At 46.9% G+C, this 18,789-nt stretch overlaps 1 protein-coding gene across 2 annotated transcripts in view; it reads left to right on the top strand.

Moving 5' to 3' along the window:
* The window catches only part of LOC139393225 (ankyrin repeat and sterile alpha motif domain-containing protein 1B-like), a 366,701-nt gene that overhangs the window by 172,102 nt on the left and 175,810 nt on the right, over positions 1-18,789 (top strand). For both annotated transcript variants that reach the window (XM_071141673.1, XM_071141674.1), the window contains exon 12: positions 13,053-13,206. In XM_071141673.1, coding sequence (XP_070997774.1) covers positions 13,053-13,206 — 154 coding nt within the window. The remainder of the gene's footprint in view (positions 1-13,052; positions 13,207-18,789) is intronic.

Genomic DNA, 18,789 nt, shown 5'->3' on the forward strand with positions numbered 1-18,789 from the left:
GGTTTCCAAACTGCATTCCTTCATCTATAGCATTTCTTAATGTTACTCAGTTCCTTTGGTTTTGATGCCTCATGATTGAGTATTGCTCTGTTTAAGTAGACTGTGATTTTGCTGTGGTCTAATAGGGGTGTCAGTGGGCTGACTGTGAACGCTCTGAGAGACTCTGGGTTGAGGTCAGTGTTAAAGTAGTCTACAGTACTACTGCCAAGAGATGAGCTATATGTGTACCTACCATAGGAGTCCCCTTGAAGCCTACCATTGACTATGTACATACCCAGCGTGCGACAGAGCTGCAGGAGTTGTGACCCGTTTTTGTTGGTTATGTTGTCATAGTTGTGCCTAGGGGGGCATATGTGGGAGGGAATGCTGTCACCTCCAGGCAGGTGTTTGTCCCCCTGTGTGCTGAGGGTGTCAGGTTCTTTTCCGGTTCTGGCATTTAGGTCGCCACAGACTAGTACATGTCCCTGGGCCTGGAAATGATTGATTTCCCCCTCCAGGATGGAGAAGCTGTCTTCATTAAAGTATGGGGATTCTAGTGGGGGGATATAGGTAGCACACAGGAGGAAATTTGTCTCTGTTAGGATAATTTCCTTTTGAATTTCTAGCCAAATGTAGAATGTTCCTGTTTTGATTAATTTAATGGAGTGAGTTAGGTCTGCTCTATACCAAATTAGCATACCCCCTGAGTCCCTTCCTTGCTGTCTCTCTCTTCTCTCTAACCCATCTCTCCTCTCCTAGGCATCCCTCTCTATCTATCTCTCTTCCTCTCTCTTCTCTCTAACCCATCTCTCCTCTCCTAGGCATCCCTGTCTATCTATCTCTGTGTCTCTCTCTGTCTCTCTCTGTCAAATCAAATCAAATGTATTTATATAGCCCTTCATACATCAGCTGATATCTCAAAGTGCTGTACAGAAACCCAGCCTAAAACCCCAAACAGCAAGCAATGCAGGTGTAGAAGCACGGTGGCTAGGAAAAACTCCCTAGAAAGGCCAAAACCTAGGAAGAAACCTAGAGAGGAACCAGGCTATATGGGGTGGCCAGTCCTCTTCTGGCTGTGCCGGGTGGAGATTAGAACAGAACATGGCCAAGATGTTCAAATGTTCATAAATGACCAGCATGGTCGAATAATAATAAGGCAGAACAGTTGAAACTGGAGCAGCAACACGGCCAGGTGGACTGGGGACAGCAAGGAGTCATCCTGTCAGGACGAGGCATGGTCCTAGGGCTCAGGTCCTCAGAGAGAGAGAAAGAGAGAATTAGAGAGAGCACACTTAAATTCACACAGGACACCGAATAGGACAGGAGAAGTACTCCAGATATAACAAACTGACCCCAGCCCCCCGACACATAAACTACTGCAGCATAAATACTGGAGGCTGAGACAGGAGGGGTCAGGAGACACTGTGGCCCCATCCGAGGACACCCCCGGACAGGGCCAAACAGGAAGGATATAACCCCACCCACTTTGCCAAAGCACAGCCCCCACACCACTAGAGGGATATCTTCAACCACCAATTTACCATCCTGAGACAAGGCTGAGTATAGCCCACAAAGATCTCCACCACTGTCTCTCTCTTCTCTCTAACCCATCTCTCCTCTCCTAGGCATCCCCGTCTACCTATCTCTCTGTCTCTCCCTGCCTCTCTCTGCCTCTCTCTCTCTCCATTTCCATCTCTCTCTCTGGTATGATTTAACAGTTGGACCATACAGCCACTCTACAAAGGTCATAAATTATCTTCCTCTACCACACATACTAAGGGTCCCCACTGTGTCATATATACTTTATGGTCCCTCCTAGAGAGTCATACTGACTGAGTCACCCCAGGCCTTCATAACCAGCTAATATACAACTTGCCATATTTTATGATTCAGTTCTGTTGCTGTGGAATCCAAGTGGAGGCAGAAATCATCTCCTTGGAAAGTGGCATTTCTGCAGTATATAATCTGCATCACATAATTATAGGAATGGCCGCTGGATACTGGTGCTTGGTGTCATCGGAGGGCTGAAGAATAAGTCAGAGACCTACACTAGCTAAACGAGGCCTGAAAAACAAGCCAGAGACCTACACTAGCTAAACGAGGACTGAAAAACAAGTTTGAGATCTACACTAGTTAAACAAGGACTGAAAAACAAGTTAGAGACCTACACTAGCTAAACGAGGACTGAAAAACAAGTTAGAGACCTACACTAGCTAAACGAGGACTGAAAAACAAGTTAGAGACCTACACTAGCTAGACAAGGACTAAAAAACTAGTTAGAGACCTACACTAGTTAAACGAGGACTGAAAAACAACTTAGAGACCTACACTAGCTAAACGAGGACTGAAAAACAAGTTAGAGACCTACACTAGTCAAACGAGGACAGAGGGACAAGTCAGAGACCTACACTAGCTAAACGAGGACTGAAAAACAAGTTAGAGACCTACACTAGCTAAACGAGGACTGAAAAACAAGTTAGAGACCTACACTAGTTAAACAAGGACAGAGGGACAAGTTAGAGACCTACACTAGCTAAATGAGGACTGAAAAACAAGTTAGAGACCTACACTAGTTAAACGAGGACAGAAAAACAACTTAGAGACCTACACTAGTTAAACAAGGACTGAAAAACAACTTAGAGACCTACACTAGCTAAACGAGGAGTGAAAATCAAGTAAGAGACCTACACTAGTTAAACGAGTACAGAGGGACAAGTTTGAGACCTACACTAGCTAAACGAGGACTGAAAAACAAGTAAGAGACCTACACTAGTTAAACGAGGACAGAGGGACAAGTTAGAGACCTACACTAGCTAAACGAGGACTGAAAAACAAGTTAGAGTCCTACACTAGCTAAACGAGGACTGAAAAACAAGTTAGAGACCTACACTAGCTAAACGAGGACAGAGGGACAAGTCAGAGACCTACACTAGCTAAACAAGGGAGTTGGCAGGTGTTTTTCTGTATAAAGTAATCTATCAATGCGAGATAATCGCTCCCCTAGTATTAGTAGATGCGAGAAAGGACACTAGCCTGGTCCCAGATCTGTTTGTGTTGTCTTATCTGGTTCAGAGTTATGAGAACCAATGATTTGATGTTTACTATGTCAATCAATCCACAAGCAGATTTCAGATCAGTGTGATTAGAACCTAATGTGCTCATTGATCAGCGGTAAACATTTTCTCTGGTTCATTTTTTGTATCTCTTGAAGATTTCAGTGCATCTCGAACTGTAATATCGAGATTTCGGCTGCTAGACATTTCTCAAGACACAAATGAAAGGTGAACGTTCACTAGAAAAGTTGATCAGTTGGTTGGAGCACCTGTCTGAGGTTCTGATGAAGAGGCTGTCCTTGATGTACTACTCTGGAGACTGCAGATGTTCCGCGCTCAGATGACTCAACTGGTTGCTATAGTTACGCCTTGTTAATGAAGAGAAGGTGTGTACAGTATGTTCCAGGAGTAATGAATGCCGATGTCATCACTGTGTCCAAATCAGGCAGTTCTATCCTGGGTAGAGCTACGGTGGAACGGATAATTAATTGGTAATTATGATAACTTAACGTTTTCGTATTCACTATTGTCATCGTCGTTGTCATCACCATGACCCTCATCATAATTTTTGCACTGAAGTAATGGAAATCAAATAAAATCCCAATAGATCAACAGTCTTGATTCTTCATCCATACTCAGACCTGAATAAGCCCTTACTAACTAACAAAATGACCATACACCTGAGTGATATGGAGCACTCCCCATGGCTGTGTAGCTTGAGGGCCCTGCTCTAGCAGTTTTCTCAAGTCCATGGGGTTAGTAATGGTGCTCAGGGAAACTGTTTCTGGCACCGGCTCTACTCAGGGAGGCCATGTTAGGGAGGTGGAGTAATTTCCTGAAAGGAGAGGATTTCTCCGGGTTGAGCTCAGTAACCTAATGCTGAGGTAGCTGTCCACTGAGTGTAATACCATTCTTAGAGGTTAGCCCTCTCTCTCTCGCTCTCTTCCCCCCCTCTCTCCCCCTCTATCTCTCCCCCCTCTCTCTCTCTCTTTCTCCCCCCCCCCTGTGTGAGGTCAGGAGCGTTGTGTTGTGGGATGGTCTCAGAGGGACTATTGTCCTCTCATGCCCCGTTCCTCTACAACGGTTCCTGACCCCCGACCCCCTCCTCTATTCAAATATGAGGAAATGCCAGTGAATTACAGCGTCCTTCATATCTGCTGCAGTCTGAACTGCAAGGGAAAGAGGAGTAGGTTAGAGAGCACTGTTTGCACAGTGTTCAGGGGACAGAAACCAGGAGGAGTGGGTTAGAGAGCACTGTTTGCACAGTGTTCAGGGGACAGAAACCAGGAGGAGTGGGTTAGAGAGCACTGTTTGCACAGTGTTCAGAAGACATAAACCATGAGGAGTGGGTTAGAGAGCACTGTTTGCACAGTGTTCAGGGGACAGAAACCAGGAGGAGTGGGTTAGAGAGCACTGTTTGCACAGTGTTCAGGGGACAGAAACCAGGAGGAGTGGGTTAGAGAGCACTGTTTGCACAGTGTTCAGGGGACAGAAACCAGGAGGAGTGGGTTAGAGAGCACTGTTTGCACAGTGCTCAGGGGACAGAAACCAGGAGGAGTGGGATAGAGAGCACTGTTTGCACAGTGCTCAGGGGACAGAAACCAGGAAGAGTTGGTTAGAGAGCACTGTTTGCACAGTGCTCAGGGGACAGAAACCAGGAGGAGTTGGTTAGAGAGCACTGTTTGCACAGTGCTCAGGGGACAGAAACCAGGAGGAGTTGGTTAGAGAGCACTGTTTGCACAGTGCTCAGGGGACAGAAACCAGGAAGAGTTGGTTAGAGAGCACTGTTTGCACAGTGCTCAGGGGACAGAAACCAGGAGGAGTTGGTTAGAGAGCACTGTTTGCACAGTGCTCAGGGGACAGAAACCAGGAGGAGTTGGTTAGAGAGCACTGTTTGCACAGTGCTCAGGGGACAGAAACCAGGAGGAGTGGGTTAGAGAGCACTGTTTGCACAGTGCTCAGGGGACAGAAACCAGGAGGAGTGGGTTAGAGAGCACTGTTTGCACAGTGCTCAGGGGACAGAAACCAGGAGGAGTGGGTTAGAGAGCACTGTTTGCACAGTGCTCAGGGGACAGAAACCAGGAGGAGTGGGATAGAGAGCACTGTTTGCACAGTGCTCAGGGGACAGAAACCAGGAGGAGTTGGTTAGAGAGCACTGTTTGCACAGTGCTCAGGGGACAGAAACCAGGAGGAGTTGGTTAGAGAGCACTGTTTTCACAGTGCTCAGGGGACAGAAACCAGGAGGAGTTGGTTAGAGAGCACTGTTTGCACAGTGCTCAGGGGACAGAAACCAGGAGGAGTGGGTTAGAGAGCACTGTTTGCACAGTGTTCAGGGGACAGAAACCAGGAGGAGTGGGTTAGAGAGCACTGTTTGCACAGTGTTCAGGGGACAGAAACCAGGAGGAGTGGGTTAGAGAGCACTGTTTGCACAGTGCTCAGGGGACAGAAACCAGGAGGAGTGGGTTAGAGAGCACTGTTTGCACAGTGCTCAGGGGACAGAAACCAGGAGGAGTGGGATAGAGAGCACTGTTTGCACAGTGCTCAGGGGACAGAAACCAGGAGGAGTGGGATAGAGAGCACTGTTTGCACAGTGCTCAGGGGACAGAAACCAGGAGGAGTGGGATAGAGAGCACTGTTTGCACAGTGCTCAGGGGACAGAAACCAGGAGGAGTTGGTTAGAGAGCACTGTTTGCACAGTGCTCAGGGGACAGAAACCAGGAAGAGTTGGTTAGAGAGCACTGTTTGCACAGTGCTCAGGGGACAGAAACCAGGAGGAGTTGGTTAGAGAGCACTGTTTGCACAGTGCTCAGGGGACAGAAACCAGGAGGAGTTGGTTAGAGAGCACTGTTTGCACAGTGCTCAGGGGACAGAAACCAGGAGGAGTTGGTTAGAGAGCACTGTTTGCACAGTGCTCAGGGGACAGAAACCAGGAGGAGTGGGTTAGAGAGCACTGTTTGCACAGTGCTCAGGGGACAGAAACCAGGAGGAGTGGGTTAGAGAGCACTGTTTGCACAGTGCTCAGGGGACAGAAACCAGGAGGAGTGGGTTAGAGAGCACTGTTTGCACAGTGCTCAGGGGACAGAAACCAGGAGGAGTGGGATAGAGAGCACTGTTTGCACAGTGCTCAGGGGACAGAAACCAGGAGGAGTTGGTTAGAGAGCACTGTTTGCACAGTACTCAGGGGACAGAAACCAGGAGGAGTGGGATAGAGAGCACTGTTTGCACAGTGCTCAGGGGACAGAAACCAGGAGGAGTTGGTTAGAGAGCACTGTTTGCACAGTGCTCAGGGGACAGAAACCAGGAGGAGTTGGTTAGAGAGCACTGTTTTCACAGTGCTCAGGGGACAGAAACCAGGAGGAGTTGGTTAGAGAGCACTGTTTGCACAGTGCTCAGGGGACAGAAACCAGGAGGAGTTGGTTAGAGAGCACTGTTTGCACAGTGCTCAGGGGACAGAAACCAGGAGGAGTTGGTTAGAGAGCACTGTTTGCACAGTGCTCAGGGGACAGAAACCAGGAGGAGTTGGTTAGAGAGCACTGTTTGCACAGTGCTCAGGGGACAGAAACCAGGAGGAGTGGGTTAGAGAGCACTGTTTGCACAGTGTTCAGGGGACAGAAACCAGGAGGAGTGGGTTAGAGAGCACTGTTTGCACAGTGTTCAGGGGACAGAAACCAGGAGGAGTTGGTTAGAGAGCACTGTTTGCACAGTGCTCAGGGGACAGAAACCAGGAGGAGTGGGATAGAGAGCACTGTTTGCACAGTGCTCAGGGGACAGAAACCAGGAGGAGTTGGTTAGAGAGCACTGTTTGCACAGTGCTCAGGGGACAGAAACCAGGAGGAGTTGGTTAGAGAGCACTGTTTGCACAGTGCTCAGGGGACAGAAACCAGGAGGAGTTGGTTAGAGAGCACTGTTTGCACAGTGCTCAGGGGACAGAAACCTGGAGGAGTTGGTTAGAGAGCACTGTTTGCACAGTGCTCAGGGGACAGAAACCAGGAGGAATTGGTTAGAGAGCACTGTTTGCACAGTGCTCAGGGGACAGAAACCAGGAGGAGTTGGTTAGAGAGCACTGTTTGCACAGTGCTCAGGGGACAGAAACCAGGAGGAGTGGGTTAGAGAGCACTGTTTGCACAGTGCTCAGGGGACAGAAACCAGGAGGAGTTGGTTAGAGAGCACTGTTTGCACAGTGCTCAGGGGACAGATACCAGGAGGAGTGGGTTAGAGAGCACTGTTTGCACAGTGCTCAGGGGACAGATACCAGGAGGAGTGGGTTAGAGAGCACTGTTTGCACAGTGTTCAGGGGACAGAAACCAGGAGGAGTGGGTTAGAGAGCACTGTTTGCACAGTGTTCAGAAGACATAAACCATGAGGAGTGGGTTAGAGAGCACTATTTGCACAGTGATCAGGGGACAGAAACCAGGAGGAGTGGGTTAGAGAGCACTGTTTGCACAGTGTTCAGGGGACAGAAACCAGGAGGAGTGGGTTAGAGAGCACTGTTTGCACAGTGTTCAGGGGACAGAAACCAGGAGGAGTGGGTTAGAGAGCACTGTTTGCACAGTGTTCAGGGGACAGAAACCAGGAGGAGTGGGTTAGAGAGCACTGTTTGCACAGTGCTCAGGGGACAGAAACCAGGAGGAGTTGGTTAGAGAGCACTGTTTGCACAGTGCTCAGGGGACAGAAACCAGGAGGAGTGGGATAGAGAGCACTGTTTGCACAGTGCTCAGGGGACAGAAACCAGGAGGAGTGGGATAGAGAGCACTGTTTGCACAGTGCTCAGGGGACAGAAACCAGGAGGAGTTGGTTAGAGAGCACTGTTTGCACAGTGCTCAGGGGACAGAAACCAGGAGGAGTTGGTTAGAGAGCACTGTTTGCACAGTGCTCAGGGGACAGAAACCAGGAGGAGTTGGTTAGAGAGCACTGTTTGCACAGTACTCAGGGGACAGAAACCAGGAGGAGTGGGATAGAGAGCATTGTTTGCACAGTGCTCAGGGGACAGAAACCAGGAGGAGTTGGTTAGAGAGCACTGTTTGCACAGTGCTCAGGGGACAGAAACCAGGAGGAGTTGGTTAGAGAGCACTGTTTGCACAGTGCTCAGGGGACAGAAACCAGGAGGAGTTGGTTAGAGAGCACTGTTTTCACAGTGCTCAGGGGACAGAAACCAGGAGGAGTTGGTTAGAGAGCACTGTTTGCACAGTGCTCAGGGGACAGAAACCAGGAGTAGTTGGTTAGAGAGCACTGTTTGCACAGTGCTCAGGGGACAGAAACCAGGAGGAGTGGGTTAGAGAGCACTGTTTGCACAGTGCTCAGGGGACAGAAACCAGGAGGAGTGGGTTAGAGAGCACTGTTTGCACAGTGTTCAGGGGACAGAAACCAGGAGGAGTTGGTTAGAGAGCACTGTTTGCACAGTGCTCAGGGGACAGAAACCAGGAGGAGTGGGATAGAGAGCACTGTTTGCACAGTGCTCAGGGGACAGAAACCAGGAGGAGTTGGTTAGAGAGCACTGTTTGCACAGTGCTCAGGGGACAGAAACCAGGAGGAGTTGGTTAGAGAGCACTGTTTGCACAGTGCTCAGGGGACAGAAACCAGGAGGAGTTGGTTAGAGAGCACTGTTTGCACAGTGCTCAGGGGACAGAAACCTGGAGGAGTTGGTTAGAGAGCACTGTTTGCACAGTGCTCAGGGGACAGAAACCAGGAGGAATTGGTTAGAGAGCACTGTTTGCACAGTGCTCAGGGGACAGAAACCAGGAGGAGTTGGTTAGAGAGCACTGTTTGCACAGTGCTCAGGGACAGAAACCAGGAGGAGTTGGTTAGAGAGCACTGTTTGCACAGTGCTCAGGGGACAGAAACCAGGAGGAGTGGGTTAGAGAGCACTGTTTGCACAGTGCTCAGGGGACAGAAAGCAGGAGGAGTGGGTTAGAGAGCACTGTTTGCACAGTGCTCAGGGGACAGAAACCAGGAGGAGTGGGATATGTGGAATGTGAGAGGGAGGAAGAGAGATTGAATGAGAATAGTGGCTGTTCTGTTTTGCTCTTTATTGTTGTATTATTTAGGTCAAGAAATTTTAAAATAAGATGAACTTTTTGAAAAGAGCCTGTAAGTCTGCAAGCACACACACAGAACACAACCTGAGAGATGTCAGTCGGGTCAGAGTCACATGTCCTGCAGGATAGTAGCTCCAGGGACGTGACTGTAGTCACACACACACACGCGCACACGCACACACACACACACACACACACACACACACACACACACACACACACACACACACACACACACAGAACACAACCTGAGAGATGTCAGTCGGGTCAGAGTCACATGTCCTGCAGGATAGTAGCTCCAGGGACGTGACTGTAGTATCAACAGATTTCCTATTTGGGTTACCGGCTTCACACACACACACACACACACACACACACACACACACACACACACACACACACACACACACACACACTGCTAAGAGACTCCTAATTAGTGGCCGGAGAAGGACTCTTTTTGTCTGTTCCCTTCCTGTGGCAGACACACAAGTTCCTCTGTGTCCTATCTCTCCACAGATAAAGAGAGAGCGAGGGAGGAGAGAGGGGGAGAGAGAGGGAGGAGAGAGGGAAAGAGAGAGAGCGAGGGGGAGAGAGGAGAGAGGGAGAGAGAGGGAAAGAGACGTGTGTGTTTAAGACACCGTCTTGTTTGTGTTTGGACATGGAGCTCATTGCATGAACCTACTCAACCTTCTCACCCCCAACACCAGGAAGTGGAGGTGGGATCAACTATTAACAGGTAACACAAACTGCCTTAGCACCTCTGAGTTGACTTGGTATGCAGATGGTGGTGTGGCGTCTCTGGTGCGCCGGCCTTTTACACACTTTCTGATTGAGTGGGAGTCTGGAGAGGTGGGGACTGGGGGACTAAAGTGTCTGGTAGTAGAGAATGGCTCTCGCTTTGAGTTGAACGACTTTTACCTATTTAGATAGAACAAATAGAACAAAATTGTGTTTGAGAGAGAGACAGGGAGACCGAAAAGAGAGGGAGGAAATCCCTGCTTCAAACCCACTTGTAGCATACTTCCTTCCTCTGAACCAGCCCTTTTCTCTAACTCATTTTCCACCCTCCTTTCCTCGGGATTCAGTAAAACTGTTGTAGTTACTCTGAAGTAAGTTGGAGTGTATCCACTAGGCTTTCATCTTTTTCTCTCTCTTTCTCTGGTTCTCTCGGTTCACCGCTGCGTTGCTCTCCTCTGTTTTATTCTCTCCGTAGTAAGTTTGGAGTTCCTCCACTGCTGCTCTCCCTGAGATGGCTGGGTGGAAGGGAGAGAGGGAGAGGAGGAGGGAGAGGCTGGGGTGCTGGTGTGTTCTTTACACAGGCAGACGAGTAAACTTGAGGGATGAAGAGGAAAAGAGAGAGAATAAAAAGCCAGAGAGTGGGATATTGGTTTGTAGATGTATGTAAAAAAGTATCTTTCAGAGAGAGAGAGAGAAAGACAGACAGAGAGAGAGAGAGAGAAAGACCGAGAGAGAAGGTGAAATAAGAACAGACAGAGTGGGAGAAAAGTGATGAAAGGGATATTGTGACAGGGAGGGAACATGATGTACATTATGAAGTCAGAGAGGATAGAGAATGAGAAAAGAGAGAGATGGTTTGATGTGGAGGATAATGACAGGCATTCCTGTCTTCTCCCTCTGGACCACTGCACCCAGAGATGGGTTGTACAAAGAACCCAAGTTGTCTAATAAGCCCCAGAAGGGGAACCCATGATAGCTCCAGAGAAAGGTTGCGTCCCAATTGGCACCCCGTTTCCTTTATAGTGCACTACTTTTGACCAGGGCACATGCATTAGGGCTCCAGTCAAAAGTAGAGCACTATATATAGGTAATAGGATGCCATTTGGGACACAGTCTCTCTTGAGTTCTTCATCTATCAGGAAATCCCAGTATAAAGGGTGTTGGCTGTAACTGATAAGGGTCACAATTCGCAGGGCCACAAGTTTTTGTCTCAAGTTTTTTATGGAGTGTAATTACTTCTGATGACTGTAAGCATATTGACGTGAAATGTTAACCCATACCATACTATTACTGTCTGAAACCACATGTGACTTCACCGGCTGGTACTTTGTGTGTGCTAGAGTAATGTGACTCAAATTCAATGGACCTGCTGGTCTTTTGTGTATGTGTGCTTCACATGGTTGTGTGTGTCTGTGCATCACGTGTGTGTGGTTGTATGTGTGTGTGTGGGGTTGTGTGTCTGTGCATCACGTGTGTGTGGTTGTATGTCTGTGCAACACGTGGGTGTGTGAGAAAAGGAGCACACAGACTGAAGTTTTATATTAGCTACTGTAATACGACACATTGAGTAGTGAACGTGTGTGTGTGTGTGTGTGTGTGTGTGTGTATACACACGAGACAGATTATCTAGGGAGTGATCATTCAATCAAAGACGATGATTCATCTTCTCTGCATGCGCTCAGTGCGTGATTGATGACCCAGTGGTGTCTGGGTAATGTAGTAGAAACAGCTAACAGGAAGATGAATGGCTGTCGGAGTGAGACAATAAGGCGGAGAGGAGGAGGGAGTTGATAGGGTTCAGGGGAAATTAACACACCAGGGGTGAGTCATGGACAACGCCACGCCCCCATCGCCATGACGATCACACGGCAACCAAATATGGTGGGGTGACCCGGGTGATGTCGCAGTAATGATGATGGAGTGGTGCATTATGGGAAACAGGCATCTATTGCCCATGCGTCTCTGGTGAGAAATGTCTGTCTTTCCTGCGCCCTCCATTGCTCACTTTTGTGTTTTCCTTTGGCATGGGTGCACATATGCCATTTAGACAGGGACATTTAGTTCCAAGGGTTTTTCTGTCAACCCGCTGGGTCTCAACCTTTTCATACTGTCACAGGAATAGAACAACATGAAACTGGTTGCACACAGGACATCAGCCGTTTTGGCTCAGTTGCAATGGAGTCATGGAGGGACGATCTTATGGTTTCTTCTATTTTGACTTGAAGGGAGCAACACACAATTTTTCTCAGAAACCACACTTGAGGCCCTCATGCTGTCTGGTTTTGCCCTATGTCATGTGACGGGCCAGAGGCCTCAGCGAGGGTGATGGTTATCTCCTCTCAGTAGTAGAGGGGGACCCTGGGATATGTGGTCTCCAGTCTTTCTACTATATCAACATCTGGTTACACAGGGTTATAAAGAAAGAGAGAAGAATAAAACATACTGTCACAGTTTTGCCTATTAGCTTATTTTTTTGTTGCTAAATATCACGCCCTGTCCATAGAGAGCCCTTGATTCTCTATGGTGTAGTAGGTCAGGGCGTGACTAGGGGGTGTTCTAGTATGTCTAATTTTATGTTGGTGCTAATATGGTTCCCAATTAGAGGCAGCTGTTTATAGTTGCCTCTGATTGGGGATCATATTTAGGTAGCCATTTCCCCACCTGGGTTTTGTGGGATATTGTTTGTGTTTAGTTGCCTGTGTGCACGTCATGACTTCACGTTTCGTTGGTTCTTCATTGTTTTGTTTGTTTCACGGAGATTAAAACTATGTGGAACTATACTCCTTGGTCCGCTCATTACGACGAACGTAACACTAAATCTGTGTATTTCTGTGTATTTTCTATGTATTTCCTCTCTGTCATTGCTTGTTTTGTTGTTGCAAATCCGTGTATTTCTGTGTATTTCCTCTATCTGGTCGTGCCTGTGCTTATTAAATCAATTGCAGTACAATCAACTCCCTAGATTCAGCAGGGGAGCAGGCCTGAACAGTGTTTGAATGGAACCGTGTCCTTGAGGTGGATGAGTTATGATGATGGGTTGTTTGTGTGATCTGATGGTACCAAGGGCAGTAAACAAACACTGCTGATCCAATGTTCAAGGTTGTACATTGAACATTGGCCGTGCTTGTCAATGTACATACAAACAAATATTCTGTCGTTTCCACACGTGAAACTACCCACAACATTCTCACCATGTTCCTCCCTCTCTCACGCTCTCTCTCTTTCTCTCCCTCCCTCCCCAAATCAGGACTCGAAGCGCTCGGCGGAGATCGTAATATCGCCCTCCCTTGACGTGTTCTTACCGGAGGATGAGGACAATCCGTATGAGTCCGTCACCACCGCCGTGACCCGCAAGCCCTGCTCGCTGGACATCGGCCTCTTCAACGCCTGCCCCCTCAACGGTAAGGACACCCCCAGACCACTTCTTTACGTCTTAATGCGTTTGAGCCAATCAGTTGTGTCGTGACAAGGTAGGGTCGGTATACAGAAGTTACAGCTCAAATAAGCAAATGGAAATGACAGTCCATCATTACTTTAAGACATGAAGGTCAGTCAATACGGAAAATGTCAAGAACTTTGAAAGTTTCTTCAAGTGCAGTCGCAAAAACCATCAAGCGCTATGATGAAACTGGCTCTCATGAGGACCGTCACAGTAAAGGAAGACCCAGAGTACTCTGCTGCAGAGGATAAGTTCATTAGAGTTAACAGCCTCAGAAATTGCAGCCCAAATAAATGCTTCATAGAGTTCCATTTGTGTAATTTCATATTTATGACTTCTTCACTATTATTCTACAATGTAGAAATAGTCCAAATAAAGAAGAACCCTGGAATGAGTAGGTGTGTTCTAACGTTTGACTGGTCCTGTATATAATGGAGTAATTACAGGAACAACGATGGTCACCTCCGTAACTACAGTCACCTCCGTTACCATCGGCCGCAGTTACCCCCGTCACCGCTGTCTGCACCGGCACAGCTATTGGATGTGAATAAAAGAGATCTGGACTGAGTGATGTGTCATACTGTAGGATATCTGGAGATCAAGATTAACCCAAACTGTCTCACAGTCACCACTCAGCAGCGGGTCCACATTGTCATTGATACCTTATCCGCTCTGTCAGTGTGTGACCCGATGTTTGACGAGGGCATAGAACTCCGTTCAGTTCGAAGCCGTCGCAGCACAGTGCCCAGGGTTCTCATTTTACTCTCTACCAATACCATGGTGGGCTACACCACGGGTTGTCCTGGCAACTGTGCCTCTACCACAGTAAAAAGGTGGAGAGTCAGCGGTGGGTTGTCATGGTAACTGTGGTTGAATTAGTCGTGGTGAGAGTTAGGCTTGTTTGTTTTTTGGATGGATGTTGCTGTGTGATTGACTTCTAATGGGTGAAGGAAACCTACATGCCGTTGTATACATCTCTGGTGTGTGTGGAGCTTCTTCATGTCAGTCTACAAGGACAGTCGCTCCGAGTCACTCCTTCATACACACACAGACTTCAGAGGTGAGATTTCTCCGGGGGTCAGCTCAGGATAAGTGCTAACTAAACTAATCAGAGGAGGGCTGGGGGGAATCAGGGATTCCTGCATTTAGCCCAATCACTCAGATCTGTAATGAGACATGACTGTGAGCCACTCACACACTCTCTTTTCTGGAGGGAGAAAATAAACAAGAGACAGAGAGAGAGAGAGAGAGAGAGAGAGAGAGGGTGTAAGAGAGACATGGAGAGAAAGCGAGAGATGGAGAGAAGGAGCGACCGAAAGAGTGCGAGAGAGACATGGAACAAGGGGAAGAGCCCAAATTATAAAGCAAATCAATATGTCTGGAATTCATTAGAGCTTTGATCAGCATGAAAAATCAAGCCTGATGCTACCTGAGCCTGATAAGCCATGCATTAAAGCCATTTTATGAGCCATACATTAAAGCCATTTTATGAGCCATACATTAAAGCCATTTTATGAGCCATACATTAAAGCCATTTTATGAGCCATACATTAAATACATTTTATGAACCCAAGCACCAAAAAACCTAAATGATTGTGCCGTTATCCAATACATAGCCTATGATATACAGTATAGGCTACCGCACATTACCCACGACAGAAGAACAAAGTCCATAGATGTAGCTAGCTACAGTGCATTCGGAAAGTACTCAAACCCCTTGACTTTTTCCACATTTTGTTACGTTACAGCCTTATTCTAAAATGTATCACATTGAAAACAGTTTACAATTGAAAACAGCTTTTTAAAAATGTTTGCAAATGTATGAAACATAAAAAACTGAAATACCTTATTTACATAACTATTCAGACCCTTTGCTATGAGACTTGAAATTGAGCTCAGGTGCATCCTGTTTCCATTGATCATCCTTGAGATATTTCTTCAACTTGGAGTCCACCTGTGGTAAATCTTATTGATTGGACATGATTTGGAAAGGCGCACATCTGTCTATATAAGGTCCCACAGTTGACAGTGCATGTCAGAGCAAAAAAAAACAAGCCATAAGGTCAAAGGAATTGTCCGTAGAGCTCAGAGAAAGGATTGTGTTGAGGCACAGGTCTGGGGAAGGGTACCGAAAGTTTTTCTGCAGCATTGAAGGTCCCCAAGAACACAGTGGCCTCCATCATTTTTAAATGGAAGAAGTTTGGAACCACCAATAATCTTCCTAGAGCTGGCTGCCCGGACAAACTGACCAATTGGGGGAGAAGGGCCTTGCTCAGGGAGGTCAAGAACCCGATGGTCACTCTGACAGAGCTCCAGAGATCCTCTGTGGAGATGGTTGTCCTTCTGGAAGGTTCTCCCATCTCTGCAGCACTCCACCAATCAGGCCTTTTTGGTAGAGTGGCCGGACCGAAGCCACTCCTCAGTAAAAGGCACATGCCAGCCCATTTGGAGAGTGGGAAATTATTATTATGAGAAATGATCTTGTCTGATGAAATCAAACTCTATTCCACATGTTGTTGTGTTACAGCCTGAATTCAAAATGTATTAAAAATATATTTTTTCACACACATCTACAATACCCCATAATGACAAAGTGAATATCTGATTTACATAAGTATTCACACCCCTGAGTCAATACTTTGTAGAAGCACCTTTGGCAGTGATTTAATTTAACCTTTATTCAACTAGGCAAGTCAGTTAAGAACAAATTCTTATTTACAATGACGGCCAAACCCGGACAACGCTGGGCCACCCTATGGGACACTCAATCACGACCGGATGTGATGCAGCCTGGATTTGAACCAGGTACTGCAGTGATGCCTCTTGCACTGAGATTTTTTAAAAATAGTTTTACCTTTTATTTAACTAGGCAAGTCAGTTAAGAACAAATTCTTATTTTCAATGACGGCCTAGGAACAGTGGGTTAACTGCCTGTTTAGGGGCAGAACTACAGATTTGTACCTTGTCAGCTCGGGAGCCCGATTACAGCTGTGAGTCTTTCTGGGTAAGCCTGTAAGAGCTTTCCACACCTGGATTGCGCAATATTTACCTATTATTCTTGTCAACATTCTTCAAGCTCTGTCAAATTGTCTGTTGACCATTGCTAGGCAACCATTTTTAGATCTTGCCGTAGATTTTCGAACAGGATTATCTATTTTGGATGCAATTTGAATGGAATTGATGGAGAGCGAGAGAGACTGTGAGAGAGTGCTCACATGCACTCTGATTTAAAGCAATGATATTTGAATGATAGGCTAAACAAAACAATTATCTTTACAAATAAAATAATAAGGTGACCCCGAAATCCAGATGGAGATTTGTAAATTAGAAACGCATTCAGTCTTTATATTACTGTAGCATAGACTGTTGCAGGAAATGTAGGCCTATCTGTCACAAGATAAAAAGTTACCATGATGAGATGAAACAGGCATTGTAAACTGCGCTCCGTACTGAGATGCGCTGTCTGTCCCCACCCTGAGCGTTGATGATTGATCATGCAGATAGCAGAGCGAAGGCTGTAGAGAAGCCAGATTTAGACATTGCATATCATTTAATAGTTCCATTTCATGTCATGCTGTTCATAAAAATAATGTATTATAATATACCGGTTTCTCGCAGTTATTTATCCTGGGAAAAGGGAGTGGAGTTTGGGAAGGAAATCTCAGTAAATCTCAGTAATCTGGTTCCCAGTATTCAACCCCAGCCCAGTCACATGCTGTCCTATGCTGTATAGTTAGCTGGCAGCGCAACAAGCAACAGCAGTTTTAAAGGAAAGATACCTGTCCTATGCTGTATAGTTAGCTGGCAGCGCAACAAGCAGCAGCAGTTTTAAAGGAAAGATACCTGTCCTATGCTGTATAGTTAGCTGGCAGCGCAACAAGCAGCAGCAGTTTTAAAGGAAAGATACCTGTCCTATGCTGTATAGTTAGCTGGCAGCGCAACAAGCAGCAGCAGTTTTAAAGGAAAGATACCTGTCCTATGCTGTATAGTTAGCTGGCAGCGCAACAAGCAACAGCAGTTTTAAAGGAAAGATACCTGTCCTATACTGTATAGTTAGCTGGCAGCGCAACAAGCAGCAGCAGTTTTAAAGGAAAGATACCTGTCCTATACTGTATAGTTAGCTGGCAGCGCAACAAGCAGCAGCAGTTTTAAAGGAAAGATACCTGTCCTATGCTGTATAGTTAGCTGGCAGCGCAACAAGCAGCAGCAGTTTTAAAGGACAGATACCTGTCCTATGCTGTAGTTAGCTGGCAGAAGCAGCAGCATATCTAAGGAGGCTCTAAACCTCTGTGGTCTTAATGAACAGAGAATACTTTTTACATCTCAAATCGACCTCCTTTACTGTCTGCTACTGCAGACCTACCTGGCTGGGGCATAGGGACTTAAGGACGACTTAGGGATGACATAGGGACTACTAACTTGTCCTCAGAGATGATGACTAAGTCAGTAGCATCCACCAAAAATAACTATGCTGTCTCACAGTATGCATTATGTCTTAGCCTTGCAGTTTCCCCTGTCAGTGTGTCTACTTAAATGTGCTCTTCAATCTCTCTCTCTCTCTCTCTCTCACAGTGTAAGATCACCTCAAACGACTCGTTCACAGCCACTGTGTCTCTGTGTGTGCTGCAGAAGCACATAGGCTACACATACTGCATAATGAAATCTCTTCAGCACAACAGGAAACGTCAATGGGGGGAAGACACAGCACAGTAGCAATCTGTTTCCATGCAGTTACATTTAGCAAACAGCTAGAATAGTAAGGGACTCTTATATAGTGTATAATCTAACAGCGTATAAAGGAGCCCACAGACAGGGATATTATGGGTCTTTTGAAAGCAGGGTGTCTTAATATAGTGACGATGAGGCTTAGAGGCCTGCAATCACGTACAGGGCAGGAGACCGACGGCTAGCTATCACCGCTAAGTGGTTAGCGGTAATGGCTATCGACTCCAAGGGTAAACACATGGGCTACTGCAGCCACACACACACACACTCACCAAATATTCGCAGACAGGCGTGCACACACATACACACCAGAAAATACTTCTTGACACACACAAACTTTCACTTTCAATTGACCCTCCCACAGCATCTACTCCTCCCTTCCTCCGATCCAATGCTTCCACTCCTCTCTGCTCCCCCTCCTTTATCCTCCTTCCCTTCTTTCCCTGAGGCTAAAGCCAAGATGTCGTTCTGTTCCAGTCCATTTCCCCCCGTGATGAAGCTCTGGAGGTGACATTTGGGTAATTGTGCTCAGACTAACCAACGACAACACGAAATAAGAAGCACAACTAACTCTCCAGGCTCTGCCATTAGAACAGTCACGCCCCATTGAGTATGGGCAAGGAGGGGTGGGGTGTGGGAGGAATTGTGAGGCATACACACACGTTACACACACACACACACACACACTTTCACTCCTCCATCCCTCCCACGCGCTGAGATTTTCCCCGCCACTTGTTGGCAGCCATTTTGTTTGAATCATTAAAGAGGAGTGGTGAACTGCTCATGAATATTCACATGTAATTGACCAACCACCTGTGTT

This window comes from Oncorhynchus clarkii, chromosome 33 (genome assembly GCF_045791955.1).
Source record: "Oncorhynchus clarkii lewisi isolate Uvic-CL-2024 chromosome 33, UVic_Ocla_1.0, whole genome shotgun sequence".
Classification (NCBI taxonomy): domain Eukaryota; kingdom Metazoa; phylum Chordata; class Actinopteri; order Salmoniformes; family Salmonidae; genus Oncorhynchus; species Oncorhynchus clarkii.